Below are 18,752 nucleotides of genomic sequence, written 5' to 3'. Positions count from 1 at the left end.
ATTGTTTTATTTTTTTTCGAGACAGAGTTTCTCTGTGGCTTTGGAGGCTGTCCTGAAACTAGCTCTTGTAGACCAGGATGGTCTCGAACTCACAGAGATCCTCCTGCTTCTGCCTCCCGAGTGCTGGCATTAAAGGCGTGCGCCACCAATGCCCGGCAGCATTTTCACTTTTAAAATAATCTTTCATTGTATGAACCCTTTTCTAATTATTTGATATATGATGAAATTCATAAACCTAAGTAAAATTTATTATTCCCAAATTAACATTATTACTTCATCTGCATTCTGTCTCCAAGGCTACACTGGGAATATATATATATATATATATATATATATATATATATATATATATATATTCTTCAAGTTTTGTAGAGACTCAGCAAGGTGTCATGATTCATGAGTATAAAGTCATTGTCATTTTGATCATAAGCTGACTTAGAGCATAAGAGATATAGGTTACATCCCTAAACTGAGTCAAATAAAGGAGCTATTAACTGGGAACTAGCAATGCATCACTGAATGTGGCAAGAGGAACTTATCCTTTTTTTGATTTTCATTAATTCACATTAGAGCTGTTTAAAACTTTAATACCTGTAAATTCTACCAAGAATTGTGATCCTTTGCCACTATGCACAGATTTTACTGTCATTACAAAATTGTTCCCATTTTTTAAATTGATGGTTCTGGTTTAGGTATAACAGCTGCAGCCATGGCTGAGGCAATGAAACTCCAGAAGATGAAGCTTATGGCAATGAATACTCTTCAGGGAAATGGAAGCCAAAATGGGACTGAGTCAGAGCCAGATGACCTTAATTCTAACACAGGTGAGTGCCTTCAGCCTTTATCAAAAAGCTACACTTAACTGTCTTATTATAGGATGGAAGAGAGTAGGAAAAATGAGCCAAGAATATTATATCTGCTTTTATTATAAAGAGTTAGTTTGGAAAGTGCCTTTGGCTTATTTGTAACATGTACATTCAAACTAGAAAACGATAGCTGGTTATAAATCCAGATTCCCATTTCATAAACATTTAGAATTCTGCTTTTGTTTTTGACATAAGATTTCCCTACATAGCTCAGGATAACCTTAATACACACAATTCTTTTTTCTTATCCACATGCCTGTTATCTTTTCACTGTTTTGTGATAGAATTTAGTTCTGCTTCTTAAAATATTAGCTATTGGACTCTCTGTCTTAAAAGAAGTTCCCTATCCCTGATTCAATCCATATTACTTACTCCATCATTCTGAAAATAAAAGGCACAGCCCATATTCCAGGGTTGTTGGGCTTTTCAGTTGTAAAACCACCTGTGTAGTTGACTGGTGGTTCTGGTGGACTGATGGCATTATTTACTATGCCTATGATGAAAAGCAGTACAACAGAGAGTTAAAAAAAAGGAAGACAGAAGAGAAAGAAGGAACGATTGTCTTTGCTTTTTTTTCTCTTTATCCTATGACAACTGTATCTTGACCTTAGTCATATGAGAGTGTTCTGACATTTTGGAAGTATGTGGCTGTAACTGTTAGCATATTTGGATAAATAGGTGTATAAATTAATGACTGAGATTGAATTTTAGAGAAAAATAATAACTGACACAAGCAATGATGGGTTCAAGCTCTGCAGCTCCAAAGCTAACTCTACAATTAAACTCAAAATAATGCAGCAAGTGGATGAGTAGGTTTATGTCTTTATTTCTAGGATCCCAGGTGTAAAAAGAATATTATGACTTTATTTTGGATGGAAGTAGAAAACTGAATTAAGGTGAAAAAGATTTAATTAAGGTAGTATGGAAAACAACTCTGACTTCCCTCATGTAAACTTGCATTGCTCCTGGTGAATTATATAATCTGAGCTTCTTTTAGCAAGTGGTCTTTTCCTTCCATACAGCATTGGTGCAGTTTAACAGGAAATAAATTGAAAATTCATATTTTATTCATTCATAATATCTGGACTGCTGGGTCTTGTAATTCTTACCAAAATACATTGAGAAGATTGTTCTACTATTTGTAGTTTGCTAATAAAGAAATAGAAGTACAGAGTAGTTTACTTTGCCAAAGTCATAAAGCTATTGAACTTGAGCCTTAAAGGTTGATCTTATATTTGACCCAGTCAAAGGGCTGATCTTTTTAGGATTCTGTCCAGTCATCAATACAGTATTATAAAAAAGACTTGCTGTGATCTAATCAATGCACTACAAAAGTATTAAAATGAAGACACAAGGAGAAAACTATTAGTGTCTGTCTCCCAGAACCTATGAGCTCGAGCTGAAATTCAACCTTAAATGTGATCAGTTTTAAGAAAATAGTCCTTTTGAAATTTAAATGTTGTTAGGAAGGAATAATTTGAAATAATAAATTTATTATGTGATTCATCAGTACATGCTACATCATGTATCTTTCAGGATACTAATTTAAAAACAAGACTTTCTATTAAACATCTTTCTTCTTTATAATAAAAAATCACAAAATATTTTGAGTAGCATAGCAGTACCTCAATTCTCAGTGCTAACTAGTTAATGATTTTGCATTCTAGACATAATCTTCTTTGTCTTAATGTGTACATTGCTGAGATAAAAAGATTTCCCTCTGAGCCCCCTTTGAGGGTCTTACCCTGCCTGGGGAGTGGAGGGGGGATGGCTAAGGGCGGGTGGGATGTTGGGGAGGAGGGGAGGGACAGGGAGAAGGGATTGACATGTGAAGCAAGCTTGTTCCTAATTTGAACTAATAAAAGAATAAAAAAAAGTTTTCGCTCTGTATTTGATGTTATATGGGTACTATGAAACAGAAAACAATAGTTTCTTTAATTGACCATGTAACACTTGCAATACAATTTCCTCATTTTGATGAGGCAAAGCATGCTCTGCACCCTGTGTAGTGATGGACAGTCATCTTGAGTCTATATAATGGTGTTACTATACTGAAGTTTCTAAGTTTTTTCCTAGCCTGTGCAATTAAAATGTTTGATAAACTACAAAAAATAGGTTATAATTTTATACATTTTCATTATAAATGTAAGTTTATTTTAAGAATTTTATGTCACATATTCTCTTCTTCTGAGAGATCAATAGGTCTTTGATGTCTTTAGTTTTCCTAACTCAGGATTGGAAATGAGATCAAAGACTGGGCCAGATTTCTCATTTTTCAACTTTAGTTTATTTTAGTGCCTTCCAGGAAGAAAAAGAAGTACACGGTCATGACAAGGGAGATCAGAGTCAGCAAAATTTATGGCCTAATTACTAGTTATGGGCATGGTCTTCCTGAATGTTCATGGTTTAAATAGACCTGGGAAATTGAATGTATAACCTAAAGGAAAGTTTAGTTTTAGAGAATAATTAAACATTTGTTTACATGGTAGGTACTGGATACTATCAGACAAACAAAATATATCAACTCAGTAATAATATTCAGTTATGTAGGTTATGATGTGTCAGTAAGGAATATACATTGAATTTTCATTTATATTGTGGCATAAAAGTGAGAATTAAGTAATAAGCTGATAGTCGTTTTGTGTTTTGTTACATGGAATTCTAATTACTTGAAGCCCTCACAAATAATAGTCATTTAATAAACAAGTATTACTTCATACACTCATTATTTAATTCATTCCATGAGGTTACAGTGTTTTTATATTGACTTAACTGACAATATATGATATTTTAATAATGAATGGACAATGTTTTGGTCTTTAAAAAGAGAATCTAAAAATCCCAAGTTGTACAAAAGGAAATTAGTATATAAGTGACTTTAGTCTGAAGTAGATGTCAGTAAGGAAACAGGAGAAATAAAGTACTATGAAAATATAGAACCAAGAAAAATTTATCTTGAGGAAACCATCCATAAGATATTCCAATGAGAATGCAACATTAAAATTGGTGTTTCAAATATTTTAGAGTGACTGCTCTGTCTCCATGAATACTTTTTTACAAATGACTGGTTCCCAGAGCCCACAGCTCATATTCACATTTTGGGTAAGAGTTGTACTTAAGGATGGAGAAAATGCCATATTCGTTCAACACAGAGTTATTTTCATTTTTTTATTGATGCCATATAATGTGTTTTTATAATACATATCCCCCTCACCCAGATACCTGTTATAGCCTCCCTTTCCTACCCACCTAGATTTGTGTCTTTTTTTACTCATAATAACAAATTTGTGATGCCCACATATTCTTAGATTTGTCTTCTTCCATTGAAGTGTGGTACACATAACAGGGATTGACCCTTGCTTTCCCATCAGCTATACATTGCCAGTAGCTTTACTTCTAGGGGTGGGATTATGTGCTAAATGTCCCCCTCCATGCTGTCTTCAGCCTCTAATGATTTTGTGCATGCTATTGCCTCCACTGTAAGTTCATTTGTGCAGATTTCCTACACAAAATGTTTCCTTGTAGTCATCCACTGTCTCACTCTTTCTTCCCTGTATTCTGTACTGAGCCTTGAAACTTGTGAGGGATGCTGAGGTATACTACTTATTTTAGGGGTGAGCTTTCTGTAGTATCTTAATCTCTTTTTTTCCCTTTTTAACTTCAATTACAAGCAATCTTGTTTTACATGTCAATTCCAGTTCCCACTCCCTCCCCTCCTAACCGCCCCCGCCACCAACACTCTATACCATCCCATTTCTGTTCCTTAGGGAGGGTGAGGTCTTCCATGGGGGATCTTCAAAGTCTGTTACATCATTGGGAGCAGGGCCTAGGCACTCCCCCATGTGTCTAGACTGAGCGATAGAGTATCCCTTTCTGCGGAAGGTGCTCCCAAAGTCTATTTGTACACTAGAGATAAATACTGATTCACTATCAGAGCCCTCATAGTTGCCCAGACCTCCAAACTGACAGCCATGAACAGGGAGTCTGGAACAGTCCTCTGCTGGTGTCCCAGCTATCAGTCTGGGCCTATGAGCTCCCCTTGTTCACGTTAGCTATTTCTGTGAGCTTTTCGAGCCTGGTATTGACCACTGTGCTTATCACTCCTCCCTCTCTGCAACTGGATTCCAGAGTTCAACTCAGTGTTTAGCTGTGGGTGTCTGCTGTCTGCTTCTACTTTCATCAGCTACTTGATGAAGGCTCTAGGATGGCATTTACGGTAGTCATCAATCTCATTATCAGGGAAGGCCATTTAAGGTAGCTTCCTCACCATTGCTTACATTGTTAGTTGATAACATCCTTGTAGATCTCTGGACATTTCCCTAGTGCCAGATTCTCTTTAAACCTATTATGTCTCCCTCTATAATGGTATCTCTTTTCTTGCTCTCCTCTATTCTTCCCCTGACTCAATCTTCCTGCTCCTTCATGCCCTCCTCTCCCCACCACTTCTCACCTTCTCTTTCTCCTAACTCTTCCTCCCCTCCCCCATGCTCCCAATTTGCTCAGGAGATCTTGTCACTTTCCCCTTCTCCAGGGGACCATGTATGTCTCTCTTAGGGTTCTTCTTGTTTCCTAGCTTCTCTGACAGTGTGGATTGTAGGCTGATAATCCTTTGCTTTATGTCTAAAGTCCATATATGAGTGAGTACATACCAAGTTTGTCTTTTTGTGACTAGGTTACCTCACTCAAAATGGTTTCTTCTAGTTCCATCCATTTGCCTGTGAATTTCAAGATACCATTGTTTCCCTCTGCCCCCGTTGAGTAGTACTCCATTGTGTAAATGTACCACATTTTCTTTATCCATTCTTCAGTTGAGGGGCATCTAGGTTTCTTCCAGTTTCTGGCGGTTACAAATAATGCTTCTATGAACATAGTTGAACAGATGCCCTTGCTGTATGAATGTACATCTTTTGGGTATATGACTAAGAGTGGAATTTTGTGGTAGACTGATTCCCATTTTCCTGAGGAACTGCCATACTAATTTCCAAAGTGGCTGTACAAGTTGGCACTCCCACCAGCAGTGGAGGAGTGTTCCCCTTTCTTCACATCCTCTCCATCCTAAACTGTCATTGACGTTTTTGATTTTAGCCATTCTGACAAGAGCAAGATGGTATTTCAGAGCTGTTTTGACTTGCATTTCCCTGGTGGCAAAGAATGTTGAGCACTTTCTTAACTGTCTTTCAGCCATTTTAGATTCCTCTATCGAGAATTGTCTATTTAGTTCTGTACCCAACTTTTTAATTGGATCATTTGATGTTTTGGTGACTAGCTTCTTGAGTTCTTTGTATATTTTGGAAATCGTCTCTCTGTCAGATGTGGGGTTGGTGAATATATTTTCCCATTCTTTTGTCTGCTGTTTTATACTGTTAACTGTGTCCTTTGCTTTACAAAGGCTTCTCAGTTTCAGGAGGTTCCATTTATTAATTCTTGGTCTCAGTGTCTGTTCTACCGGCATTATGTTCAGGAAGTGGTTTTCTGTACCAATTCTTTCAAGAGTACCTCCCTCTTGATAAAAGAAAGCATCTGCAACAAAAGGTGCTGGCATAACTGGATGCTTGTGTGTAGAAGATCTGTATTTATCACCATGCACAAAACTTAAGTCCAAATGGATCAAAGACCTCAACATACATCCAGCCACACTGAATCTCTTAAAAGTATCTTAATCACTTAACCCCTGCCAATTGTGATCTCTGTGTGAATCACTGTCTTAGTATTTTTATAGTTGCTGCAAGGAGACACCAACTAATAAATGAACCATTTAATTGTGTGTATGGTTTCAGAGGGTTATACTCTCTGAAAGTTGAACAAAAACATGACAGCAGGAGCACCTGACAAACCACATCTTGATTCACAAATATCAGGCCAAGAGAACACACTGGGAATTGAGTGAATCTTTCAATAGCAAAACAAGTCCTCAGTGACACACCTCCTCCAACAATGACATACCTCCTAATTCTTCTCAAACAGATCTACCAAGTGCGTGTCAAGTATTCTAATATATGAGCCTATGGGGGGGGGTTCCTGCTCCAACAACCACTGTCACTAGCCACTGCAAATTGAAGTTTCTTGATTAGGGTTAAGATGTATTCCTTGCTCTATAAGTATTATGATAAATATTTATAGTCAATCAGAATACTGTGTTCATTTATCAGAATAACAATAGTGAGTTATTTCCTCCAGCATATAAGTTTCCTAACCTTAAGTCCTTGGACTGGTAATTGTGCCAGGTATAGGTTTCATCTTGTTTAATGATAATTAAATCCTAAAACTTTGTGGTTGGTAACTCTCATGATGTTAATGCTACTATTGTACCTGTAGGTGTGGCTTACCAAGTCAGTCATTATTATAACTCACAGGGTTCCCAAATATATATATATATATATATATATATATATATATATATTTGAACTAGCCTGCTTTTTTCATGTTTTGTGATTGTCTAGTTTTCATTGCTGCCCATATGTATGTGTGTATTTTTATCTCTATCTATATATTTGGAAGCATTTAAATTCATTGGTTCCCATATGTGCTTTTTGAAAGGTGTTTAGTGTTATTCAACCCTCCCCATATTTCCTCTTTTATCCTTCTCTATGTTCCCCCAACTCAGCTTAACTCCAATTGCTCTATTATTCCCATGTAATCCTTTATACAAGTGCATTGTATTTCTCCTTTCTTGAAAGTTCTTCCTTATGGCTCCTTAGTAATTTTCTTACATTTATGGATAGTCTAAACAACCACACATATCAGAAGCTTCAAACCTAATATCCTCAGATGATAGAAAAATGATGTTTGTCTTTCTGGGTTTGGCTTACCTCAGTCAAAATGACTATTTAAAGCTCAGCCTATTTATCTGGGCATTTTATTTTCTTAGTAGCTGAATAATATTCAACTCCATAAGTATATCATATTTTCATTTTCCATTCATCAGTTGATGGATATTAGGGCTATTTCCATTTCATAACCAATGATCACAGGCCTCCCTGAATCTGAAAAAGGAGAAAGTAGGGAGAATTCTTGAACTCATTGGCACAGGAAATTATGTTCTGATAAGGACTCTAATAACTCAGGTATTAATACCAAAGAATAAATAGGACCTCATAAAACTAAAATGTTTCTGTACAGCAAAGGCCATCAATAAGCAGCCTATGTCATAGTCAGCATGAGATTTCAGTTGTTTTATTGATCATAGCCATTCTTGAAGGAAAAAGATAAAATCTCAAAGTTTTGATTTACATTTCTCTGATGACTAGGGATGTTGAACACTTATTTGGGCATTTTTGAATCTGTCTGTGTTCCTCTTTTGAGATTTCTCTGTTGAGATCTGCATCCCCTTTGTAAATTGGGATCTTTGTTTTCTTGGTATCCTGTTTTTGTAGTTCTTTTTATGTTTTAGATATTAGTCCTCTATCGGATGTGTGGTTGGTAAAAAAAATTATTTTTCCACTCTTTTGTCTGTTACTTTGTCCAAATTATGGTGTCCTTTGTCTTATAGAAAATTCTCAGTTTCATGTAGTTCCATTTATTAATTGTTGATCTTAGGGCTTGTGCTACTGGTGTTCTGTTCAGGAAATAGTTTCCTACATCATTGTATTTAAGGCTATGTCCCACATTTTCTTCTAAAAGGTTCAGTGTGTTTAATTTTAGGTGGAGGCTTTTGAGCCAATTTGAGTTGAGTTTTGTGCAGCTTGATAAGTATGGATCTATTTGCATTCTTCTACATTCAGTAATACAGACTGACTAACATTCTTTGTTGATACTTTCAACTTTGTAACCTCTGCATGCCATTGTCATTTAATTGTGGAAATTCTGGATAGTATTTGATTATAATAAATTTTATCAAAATATGCTTTGAAATATCGTCTTGTCCAAATTCAAATGCAGAATATTATATGGAAAATTATTTTTTCTAGAGATAATTAGGTCACTCATTCTGAATTTAGCCACCCACTCTGAAGTTTTCTCTTCATACAACCCACCTAGGTAGTATCAGAATCCATACTCCATGACCTTAAGAAATTTCTAATTCTTTTGACTCATCAAAAAAATATAAAAAACACTGGTATAGAATTAAAGACAGCCTATATTTACTTTCGAGATTTAATGCCTGTGGGAATAAGAATATTGACATTCTAGAAGCTCTAACATATGCTCTTATTTCATTTAAGTTAATGGTTGAAGATTCCTAAGGCATGTATTGCATTTTCTCTTGTGCAGACAGGCAGGTAGTTTCTCAGATTCATGGTATTTAATAGATTTTCTAATGGCAGCACCATGATTCTGCATCAAGATTTCAGCATAAATAACAGTCTGTTTGTGTTTCATTGGCTCCAAATGAGAAATTCTGTCTTTTTTAAAAAGGAAATTAGTCTGTGTATTATTGTTCCTGGAGCTTTGCAATTAATCACTAAAGGTTTTGGCTGTGGGGAGTATGTGGGAAATAGATTCCTGAGTGATTATAATTGTAGTTATCAAATAAGAAGTGTAGCTATACAGCAGTGGGTCTTTTTTAATGACTATAACAAAATCTTTGGTGTGTTTTTATTTACTAATAAAATACGCTGGATATTTTTAACCCTGATGCTTTTTGAGGGAGGATTTGTACACTATGATTTCCTCTCAAGAATCGAAGTTGATGAGCACTTAAAACTTTATCCTCCAAGTCCCTGCTTCTTCTGATTTTTGTACTGGTTTGGTTTCTGTGGGGCAGATGTTGAAGGTTTTGCTTCTTAGAAAATAAAGGTTTTAGTAGAAAAGTTAAAGAATGTACAACTGATTAACTTGCAGTGTTCAATTAGAAAATCCCATGATTGTGTTCTTTGTTTAAGCTTTCCAAACATTTCATTAGATATGGGAAAGAGGTTTCTAGAAATTCAGGTGAAGCCTACTTGTTTTCAGTTGATCATGATAAAAAATATACCTATTTCTGGAAGGATTTTCTCAGGGAATTATAATCTTTTCCACTTTATAGACATTCCATGTAAGCTGATAGCACCTTAAAAGCAATGTAAGCTGACATTTCTTACTACTGGGGAGAATTATAGTGTGCATTCTTTTTTAATTTAATATTTTTAATTTTGAGAATTTATTTCTCTCTCTCTATCCCCCATCTCCTTCCTCCTAAGTCTTCCACATGCTTTCTCAATTTAATGACTGTTTTAAGTGTTGTTAAACATACACACCCAACTGTTTCCATTTATTGTATTCCCTATGTGCACACCTGAGTTTGTGTCTTTCTATGTGTATTTAAGGCTGGTCACTTGTTTGCCTAACCTATCAGTAATTTTGTTTCTGGAGAAATTGATTTTACCTCTTTTAGTAGCAGATGGTTGACTATAGCTCTTTCTATAGGAGTGTTTGGGCCTGGTGAAATTTCCTCCATCCACCTTGGCATGTAAACTGATTTTATTATGAAGTGCCTTTGACAACCATATTGCTAATATTTTAATGGTATAACCCTTGTCATGTAAGATATTTTCTACCTGTGGGTGTCCTAGTCTAGTTTTCAATTTGACTGAGCCCTATTTCTTAAAGTTCCCTAAATATTAGTTGTAGGGGTTATGGTTGTATTATAGATGATTCAATAGGAATTATTCTCATTTTGACTAGCGATGTATCTCTGTAATAATTTCAATCTTTTGTAAAAGAAGGTGTTTTTGATGAGCGGTAAGAGCTACATTTATCTTCTTTGTAATTGCACTCCAGGACTACTCAGTTAGAGGGAATTCATGCCTGATACTGTAAACCCAGTCAACTACCCAGAGCTAGTGAAGTCACAGATATAAAGAATAAGATACTACTCACATACTCATATACTAGTGTAATATTATGTCTATTCTTTACACCTCAATAGGGAATTGGGGCTTCTTCGCTGTGTAAGTGTTGTTAAGGTTCATTTTTATAAATGGTAATTTTTTCTTTTTTCTTTTTTTTGATTTCTTTTTTATTTTTACAAAATTATAATTTCACATGTTAATGCCTTCTCCCTCTCCTCCCCAACCCCCGGCCAGCAATCTCTCCCTCCCCCCTCTGATCCCCATAGATGGTAGGGCCATCCACTGGGGTTCCCTAAATTCCACATCATCATCCTGAGTCAGGCCTAGGCCCTCCCCAATGTGTCCAGACCTAGAGCATCCATTCACGTGGGATGGGCTCTCAAAGTCCCTTATTATACCAGGGTAAAATACTGATCCACTACTAGAGACCACATAGGGTGCCGAGGCCTCCTCGTTGACATCCACTTTCGGGGGTCTGGATCAGTCCTGTGATGGCCTCCCAGACAGCAGACTGGAGTCCATGTGCTCCCCCGTGTTCAGGTCAGCTGGTTCTGTGGGATTCATGAGCCTGGTCCCGACCCTCTTGATCTTCATTTCTCACTCTGCAACTGGGTTCCAGAGTTCAGTTCAGTGTATAGCTGTGGGTGTTTGCCTCTGCTTCCATCAGCCACTGGATGAGGGCTCTAGGATGCCATATAAAGTAGTCATCAGTCTCATTATAGGGGAAGGGCATTTAGGGTAGCCTCTCCACCATTGCCTAGATTGTCAGTTGGTGTAATCCTTGTAGATATCCGGAAATCTCCTTAGTGCCAGATCTCTCCTCGGACCTATAATGGCTCCCTCTGTTATGATATCTCTCATCCTGCTCTCTTCTATTCTTCTCCCAACTCAAATTTTCTGCTCCTCCATTTCCTCCTCCACCCCTGCTCTTCTCCTCCTCACATTCTTCCAGTTCCCTCTCCCCTACCCTCATGCTCCCAATTAGCTTAGGAGATCCTGGTCCTTCCCATTCTCCGGGGACCATGCATTTTTCTCTTACAGTCCTTCTTGTTTCCTAGTTCCTTTGATGAAGATGATTGTAGGCTGGTAACCCTTTGTTCTATGTCTAAAATTCTTATATGAGTGAGTCCATACCATGTTTGTCCTTTTGTGACTGGGTCACCTCACTCAGGATGGTTTTTTTCTAGTTCCATCCATTTGCCTGTGAATTTCAAGATTCCATTGCTTTTTTTTTTCTGCTGCGTAGTACTCCATTGTGTAAATGTACCACATTTTCTCTATCCATTCTTCAGTTGAGGGGCATCTAGGTTGCGTCCAGGTTCTGCCTATTGCGAACAATGCTGCTATGAACATGGTTGAACATAAGTCCTTGTTGTATGAACGTGCATAATATGGGTATATGCCCAAGAGAGGAATTGCTGGATCTTGAGGTAGATTGATTCCCATTTTCCAGAGCAACCACAATAATGATTTCCAGAGTGGTCTTACAAGTTTGCACTCCCACCAGCAATGGAAGAGTGTTCCTTTTTCTACACATCCTCTGCAGCATAGATTGTCATTGGTGTTTTGATTTAGCCATTCTGGCCGGTGTAAGATGGTATCTCAGAGTTTTTTTGAGTTGCATTTCTCTGATGGATAAGAATTTTGAGCACTTCCTTAAATGTCTTTCAGCCAATTTAGGTCCTTCTGTTGAAAATTCTCTATTTAGTTCTACTTTTTAATTTCATTGTTTGGAGTTTTGGTGGCTAGCTTCTTGAGTTCATTGTATATTTTGGAGATCAGCCCTCTGTCAGATTTGGGGTTGGAGAACATCTTTGCCCATTCTGTGGGCTGTCATTTTGTCTTACTGACTGTGTCCTTTGCCTTACAGAAGCTTCTCAGTTTCAGGAGGTCCCATTTGCTAATTGTAGATCTCAATGTCTGTGCTACTAGTGTTATGTTCAGGAAGCAGTCTCCTGTACCAATACTTTCAAGGGTATCTCCCACTTTCTCTTCTAGAAGGTTCAGTGTGGTTGGATTTATGTTGAGATCTTTGATCCATTTGGACTTAAGTTTTGTACATGGTGACAGATATGGATCTATCTGCAGTCTTCTGCATTTCTGAATCCAGTTGTGCCAGCATCATTTGTTGAAGATGGTTTCTTTTTTCCATTGTATAGATTTAGCATCTTTGTCGAAAATAAGGTGTTCATAGGTGTGTGGGTTAATATCAGGATTTTCAATTCGATTCCATTGGTCTGTCTATTTTTGTGCCAATACCATCCTGTTTTCAGGACTATGGCTCTAAAATAGAGCTTGAAGTCAGGGATGGTGATGCCTCCAGAGGTATCCTGTTTTGGCTATCCTGGGTTTTTGTTTTTCCATATAAAGTTGAGCATTGTTCTTTCAAGGTCTGTGAAGAACTGTGTTGGGATTTTGATGGGGATTGCATTGAATCTATAGACTGCTTTTGGCAAGATTGCCATTTTTACTATGTTGATTCTACCTAACCAAGAGTATGGGAGATCTTTCCATTTTCTGGTATCTTCTTTAATTTCTTTCTTTAAAGACTCAACGTCCTTGCTGTACAGGTCTTTCACTTTTTTGGTTAGCGTTACCCCAAGATATTTTATGTTGTTCATGGATATTGTAAAGCATGATGTTTCTCTGATTTCTTTCTCATTCTGTTTATCATATATATATATATATATATATATATATATATATATATATATGGGCTACTGTTTTTTTTAGTTAATTTTGTATCCTGCTACTTTGCTGAAGATGTTTATCTGCTGTAGGAGTTCCCTGTTAAAATCACTTATGTAGACTATCATATCATCTGCAAATAGTGACAGTTTGACTTCTTCCTTTCCAATTTGTATCCTCTTGATTTCCTTTTGTTGTCTTATTGCTCTAGCTAGGACTTCAAGTACAATATTGAAGAGATATGGAGAGAGTGGACAGCCTTGTCTTGTTCCTGATTTTAGAGGAATCACTTTGAGTTTCTCTCCATTTAGTTTGATGTTGGCTGTTGGTTGGTTTGCTATATATTGCTTTTATCATATTTAGATATGTTCCTGTTATTCCTGTTCTCTCCAAGATCTTTATCATGAAGGGATGCTGGATTTTGTCAAAGGTTTTTCAGCATCTAGTGAGGTGATCATGTGGTTTTTCTCTTTCAGTTTGTTTATATGGTGGATTACATTGATGGATTTTCGAATGGTGAACCATCTTTGCATCCTTGGTGTGTCTACATTCTTATTAAATTCTATGAAGTCTTTGATTTTACTTTTTATTTCTTCCTCAACCCAGGAATGGTGCAATTGGGTTTTATTCAATTTCCATGAGTTTGTAGGTTTTCTGCAATTTGTATTGCGGTTGAATTCTAATCTTAAAGCATGGTGGTCTGATAAGATACAGGGGGTTATTTCAACGTTTTTGTATCTGTGGAGGTTTGCTGTATTGCCAAGTATGTGGTCAGTTTTTGAGAAGGTTCTAAGTGACACTGAGAAGAAGGTATATTCTTTTGTGTTTGGATGGAATGTTCTGTAAATGTCTGTTAATCCCAATTGGATCATAACTTCTGTTAGATCATTTGTTTCTTTGTTAAGTTTCTGTCTGGTGTTCCTGTCTAGTGGTGAAAGAGGGATGTTGAAGTCTTCTACTATAAGTGTGTGTGGTTTTATGTGTGGTTTCAGTTTTAGTAATGTTTCCTTTACTAATGTGGGTGCCTTCATATTTGGGGCATAGATGTTTAGGATTGAGACTTCATCTTGATGGACTTTTCCTGTGATGAGTATGACATGCCCTTCTTCATCTCTTTTGATTGATTTTTAGTTTAAAGTCTAATTTGTTAGTTATTAAGATTGCTACACCAGCTTGTTTCTTGGGTCCATTTGGCTGGAAAATCTTTTCCCATCTCTTTACTCTGAGGTAACGCCTGTCTCTGAAGTTGAGCTGTGTTTCTTGCATATAGGAGAAGGACGGATTCTATCTTCGTATCCATTCTGTTAACCTGTATCTTTTTATAGGCAGATTAAGACCATTGACATTGGGGGATATTAATGTCCATTGATTTTTGGTTCTTGTTTGATTTGGATTTGTTGTTGTTGGTGTCATTTTGTGTGGATTTCGCCCTCCTGTTTCTTTTCCTGTTTGGTAAAGTTGGACTATCTATTACCTACGTTTTTGTGAGTGTGGTTATCTTCATTTGGTTGGACTTTTCCCTCTAGGACTTTCTGTAGTGCTGGATTTGTGGATATGTATTGTTTAAATCTGGTTTTGTCAAGGAATATCTTGTTTTCTCCCATCTATAGTGATTGAAAGTTTTGCTGGGTATAGTAGTCTGGGTTGGCATCCATGTTCCCTTTGTGTTTGTAGGACATCTATCCAGGACCTTCTGGCTTTCAAAGTTTCCATTGAGAAGTCAGGTGTGATTCTGATAGATCTGCCTTTATATGTTACTTGGCCTTTTTTCTTTGCTTCACTTAATATTTTCTCTTTATTCTGTAAGCTTGGTGTTTTGATTATTATGTTGCTAGGGGAGTTCTTTTTGTAGTCCAGTCTATTTGGTGTTCTGTAAACTTCTTGTACTTTCATAGGCATATCTTTCTGTAGGTTGGGGAAGTTTTCTTCTATGATTTTGTTGAATATGTTTTCTGTACCTTTGTGCTGTATTTCTTCACCTTCTTCTATACCTATTATTCTTAGATTCGGCCTTTTCACAGTGTCCCATATTTCCTGGATATTTTGTGTTAGGGATTTGTTGGACTTGAGATTTTCTTTGGTCGATGACTACATATCCTCTAGCAAGTCTTCAACAACTGAGACTCTCTCTTCCGTCTCTTGTATTGTATTGGTTATACTCCCATCCTTAGATCCTGATCGTTTATCCAACCTTTGTATTCCCAGCATCCCCTCATTATGTGTTTTCTTAATTGTTTCTATTTCAGCTTTCATGCCTTGAACTGTTTCCAATGCTTTTTTCACTTGTTTGCTTGGTTTTTCTTTAGATTCTTTAAGAGAATTACTTATTTCTCATTTTTTTGTTTTTTCTTCTATTTCTTTAAGAGATTTTCTTGTTTCCACTTTCAGGGTCTTGAACATCTGCATGAAGTAGAATTTTAGGTCTGTGTTTTCTTCTTCTGTGCTGTGCTTTTCAGATCTTGCTGGTGTGGAGTCCCTAGATTCTGGTTGTGTCACATTGGTCTTTCTTTTGAGTGTTTTCTTATTCTGCCTTCTTCCCATCTCTTTTTCCAGTTGGTGAAGGTGGGGTCTTTCTATCTCCTCTTGTCACCTGGTTGTGTGTGTGGGCCAAGACTTCAATGTCTGCAGATATGGATGGTCTTGCCTCTCCTGGTAGTCTCCTCACTCAGGAGGGGTTGCAGTGGCAGAGTGGGAAGGGTGAGGTATTTCCAGACTCAGGGAGGTCCATCCTGTCTGGACAGGTCCATTCTATGCAGCTGCAGGCCCAGAGAGATCCTGGGGTGCCACCTTGGGCAGGAGTAGGGCTCAGGAGAGGTCAGGGAGGCTGAGCGAGAAGAAGGAGAGGTCAGAGCGGCTGAGCGGGAAGAAGCTCTTTTTTTCTTTTAATGTATTCTCTCATATGATACATCCTGACTGTAGCCTCCCCTACCCCAACTCCTCCTAGTTCTCCCCCCCCCACCTCCACTCTCTCCAAGATTCACTGTTTCTGTTTCCCTTCAGAAAGTATCAGGCCTCCTTGGGATATCAACTGAACAGGGCAAAACAAGGTGCAATGATACTAGGTAGAAACCCACATATCAATATTGGGCAAGGCAACCCAATGGGAGGTAAAGGATCCCAAGAGCAAGCAAAAGAGTCAGAGGTACCACTACTCTCGCTGTTAGGCTTCCCACAAAAGCCTTGAGTAAACAACCACAATATATGCAGAGGACCAAGAACAAACCATGCAGGCTCCTCAGTGAGTGATTGCCACTTCAGTCGATGAAGTGAGCTACGTTTTCCTGGTGTTCTGAACCACTCTAGCTCCTACACACCATCCTCTCCCTAGTCTTTGGGGTACCTGCAGCTCCACCCAATGGACAGAGAAAGCCTCTCTGATAACTACCGGGCTAGGCATGTGTCTATGAATATAGCAACATCATTTAATGACTTTTTTTGTCAGTCATGTTTGGTTCTACCCTAAGTCCCTGGGCCATCCAGTTTCCAGATCCTGGCCATCCAGATAGTGTCTGCCATGGGCTCCTTGTGGTGTGGGACTCAAGTTAGACCAGTCATTGGTTGACCACTCTCACAAGCACTGAGCTACCATTCCCCCAGCACATCTTGCAGGCAGGGCAGGTTGTGTGTCAAAGGTTTTGTGGCTTGGTTGGCATCCTAATCAGAAACTGGATGACTTACTTGGTAACAGAAGATGGGAAGTTCAGGCTCTGTATCTTGCATTATTAGCAATCCTCATTAGGGTCACCCCTACAAGTTCCAGGAAGTTTCTATTACACTATATTTCTACCTTGCTCCCCACAAATGCCACCCAATTCGAGTTATTTCCCAGCACTGTCTTTTTCTTTCCATGACTCAATCCTCACTTAATCTTTCCTATTCCAATCTCCACCTACCCCCAGTCTACTTGCATAATCTGAATCTGTTCTGTTTCCCCTTCCCAGGGAGCTCCATGAGTCTCCACATAGAGCCCTCTTTGTCTCTGCATCTGTGGATTATAGCATGATTATCTTTTATTTAACAGGTAATATCCACTTATATGTGAGCATATGCCATGCTTGGCTTTCTGGATCCAGGTTGCTTCATGAATGATGATTTTTTTCTGCTTCCCTCCATTTGCCTGCAATGGGTGATGGTGGTGGTGGTGCATGCCTTTAATCACAGTACTTGGGAGGCAGAGGTAGGCAGGTATCTGTGAGTTCGAGACCAGCCTGGTCTACAAGATCTAGATACAGGACAGCCTCCAAAGCCAGAGAAACTCTGTTTCGAAAAAAAAAAATAATAATAATAATTTCACCATGTTAGTATTTTTAACAGCTGAGTAATACTTTATTTGTAAAAGTATCACATATTCTTTATCCATTGTTTGGTTGAGAGGTATCTATGTTGTTTCCAAGTTCTTGCTATTATTAATAAAGCTATTTTGAATATAGTTGAACAAGTGTCCTTGTGGTAGCATGGAGTGTCCTAGGGTATGTACCCAGGAGTGGTATAGCTGTGTCTTGAGGTAGATCAATTACCAGTTTTATGAGAAACCACCATATTGATTTCCATAATGGCTGTACATGTTTGCATTCCCACCAACAATGGGGAAGTGTTCCCTTTATTCCACATCCTCTCCAGCATGAGCTGTCACTTGTGTGACTGATCTTAGCCATTCTGACAGGTATAAGGTGGAATCTGAATGTAGTTTTGACTTGCAATTTCTAAGTCTCACCTTTTTATCAGACTGATTACATTAATGCCATTTTTCTTTACATTTTCTCCAATCTGTAGTCTTTCCACCATTTCTTCCCAACTGCTTATTATTATTTTGTCACTGAATGAATATTATTACAAAATACAAAACACTTTTAAAGGAAGGGAGAATCTGTTATGATAAATCTTTCCACCAAAAGCCACCTGAGGCCCACCGCCACGTGTGAGCTTTACGCCAGCCACCCACCTGAGTTAGGGCCCAAATGAATACACAGAAACTTGTTTTAGGTACAATGCTGCTTGGCCAATGACTAGGATTCTCATCTGTTAGCTCAGTCTTAACTATCATAAACCTGTATGTTTTATAAGACTTATCTTATTGGCATCCCTCCTTGCCGGTGGATCACATTGTGTCGCTGGAGGAGCAAGGGGAAAAAGGGCCCTTCCTGTTTCTCCTTCGCTTAAATATGAATCTCCTTGCTATGCCACTTCCTACCTGGACCACCACTTCTCTACTACATTTCCCAGAATCCTCTTTGACTCCTAGTCCCGCCTAACTTGCTGTCTCACTGGCCAAACAGTATTTTATTTAACAATCAATAAGATAAACATACACAGTACATTCCCTTCAAGAATCACCTTTGAATCTATTCTCTGAGTTCTTGCATTTTTATGTCTTGTGTGCCTGTATTTTTAACATTATGTATGTAGTTCTAATAAAGTTTTGTTCTAT

At 37.9% G+C, this 18,752-nt stretch overlaps 1 protein-coding gene across 1 annotated transcript in view; it reads left to right on the top strand.

Annotated features, from left to right (window-relative positions):
- The window catches only part of Dach2 (dachshund family transcription factor 2), a 483,871-nt gene that overhangs the window by 314,769 nt on the left and 150,350 nt on the right, over positions 1-18,752 (top strand). The window contains exon 4 of the mRNA XM_035449724.1: positions 693-824. Coding sequence (XP_035305615.1) covers positions 693-824 — 132 coding nt within the window. The remainder of the gene's footprint in view (positions 1-692; positions 825-18,752) is intronic.

The sequence above is a fragment of the Cricetulus griseus genome, chromosome X (assembly GCF_003668045.3).
Source record: "Cricetulus griseus strain 17A/GY chromosome X, alternate assembly CriGri-PICRH-1.0, whole genome shotgun sequence".
In the NCBI taxonomy this organism is placed as follows: domain Eukaryota; kingdom Metazoa; phylum Chordata; class Mammalia; order Rodentia; family Cricetidae; genus Cricetulus; species Cricetulus griseus.
This window is presented reverse-complemented; position numbering and strand designations above follow the sequence as displayed.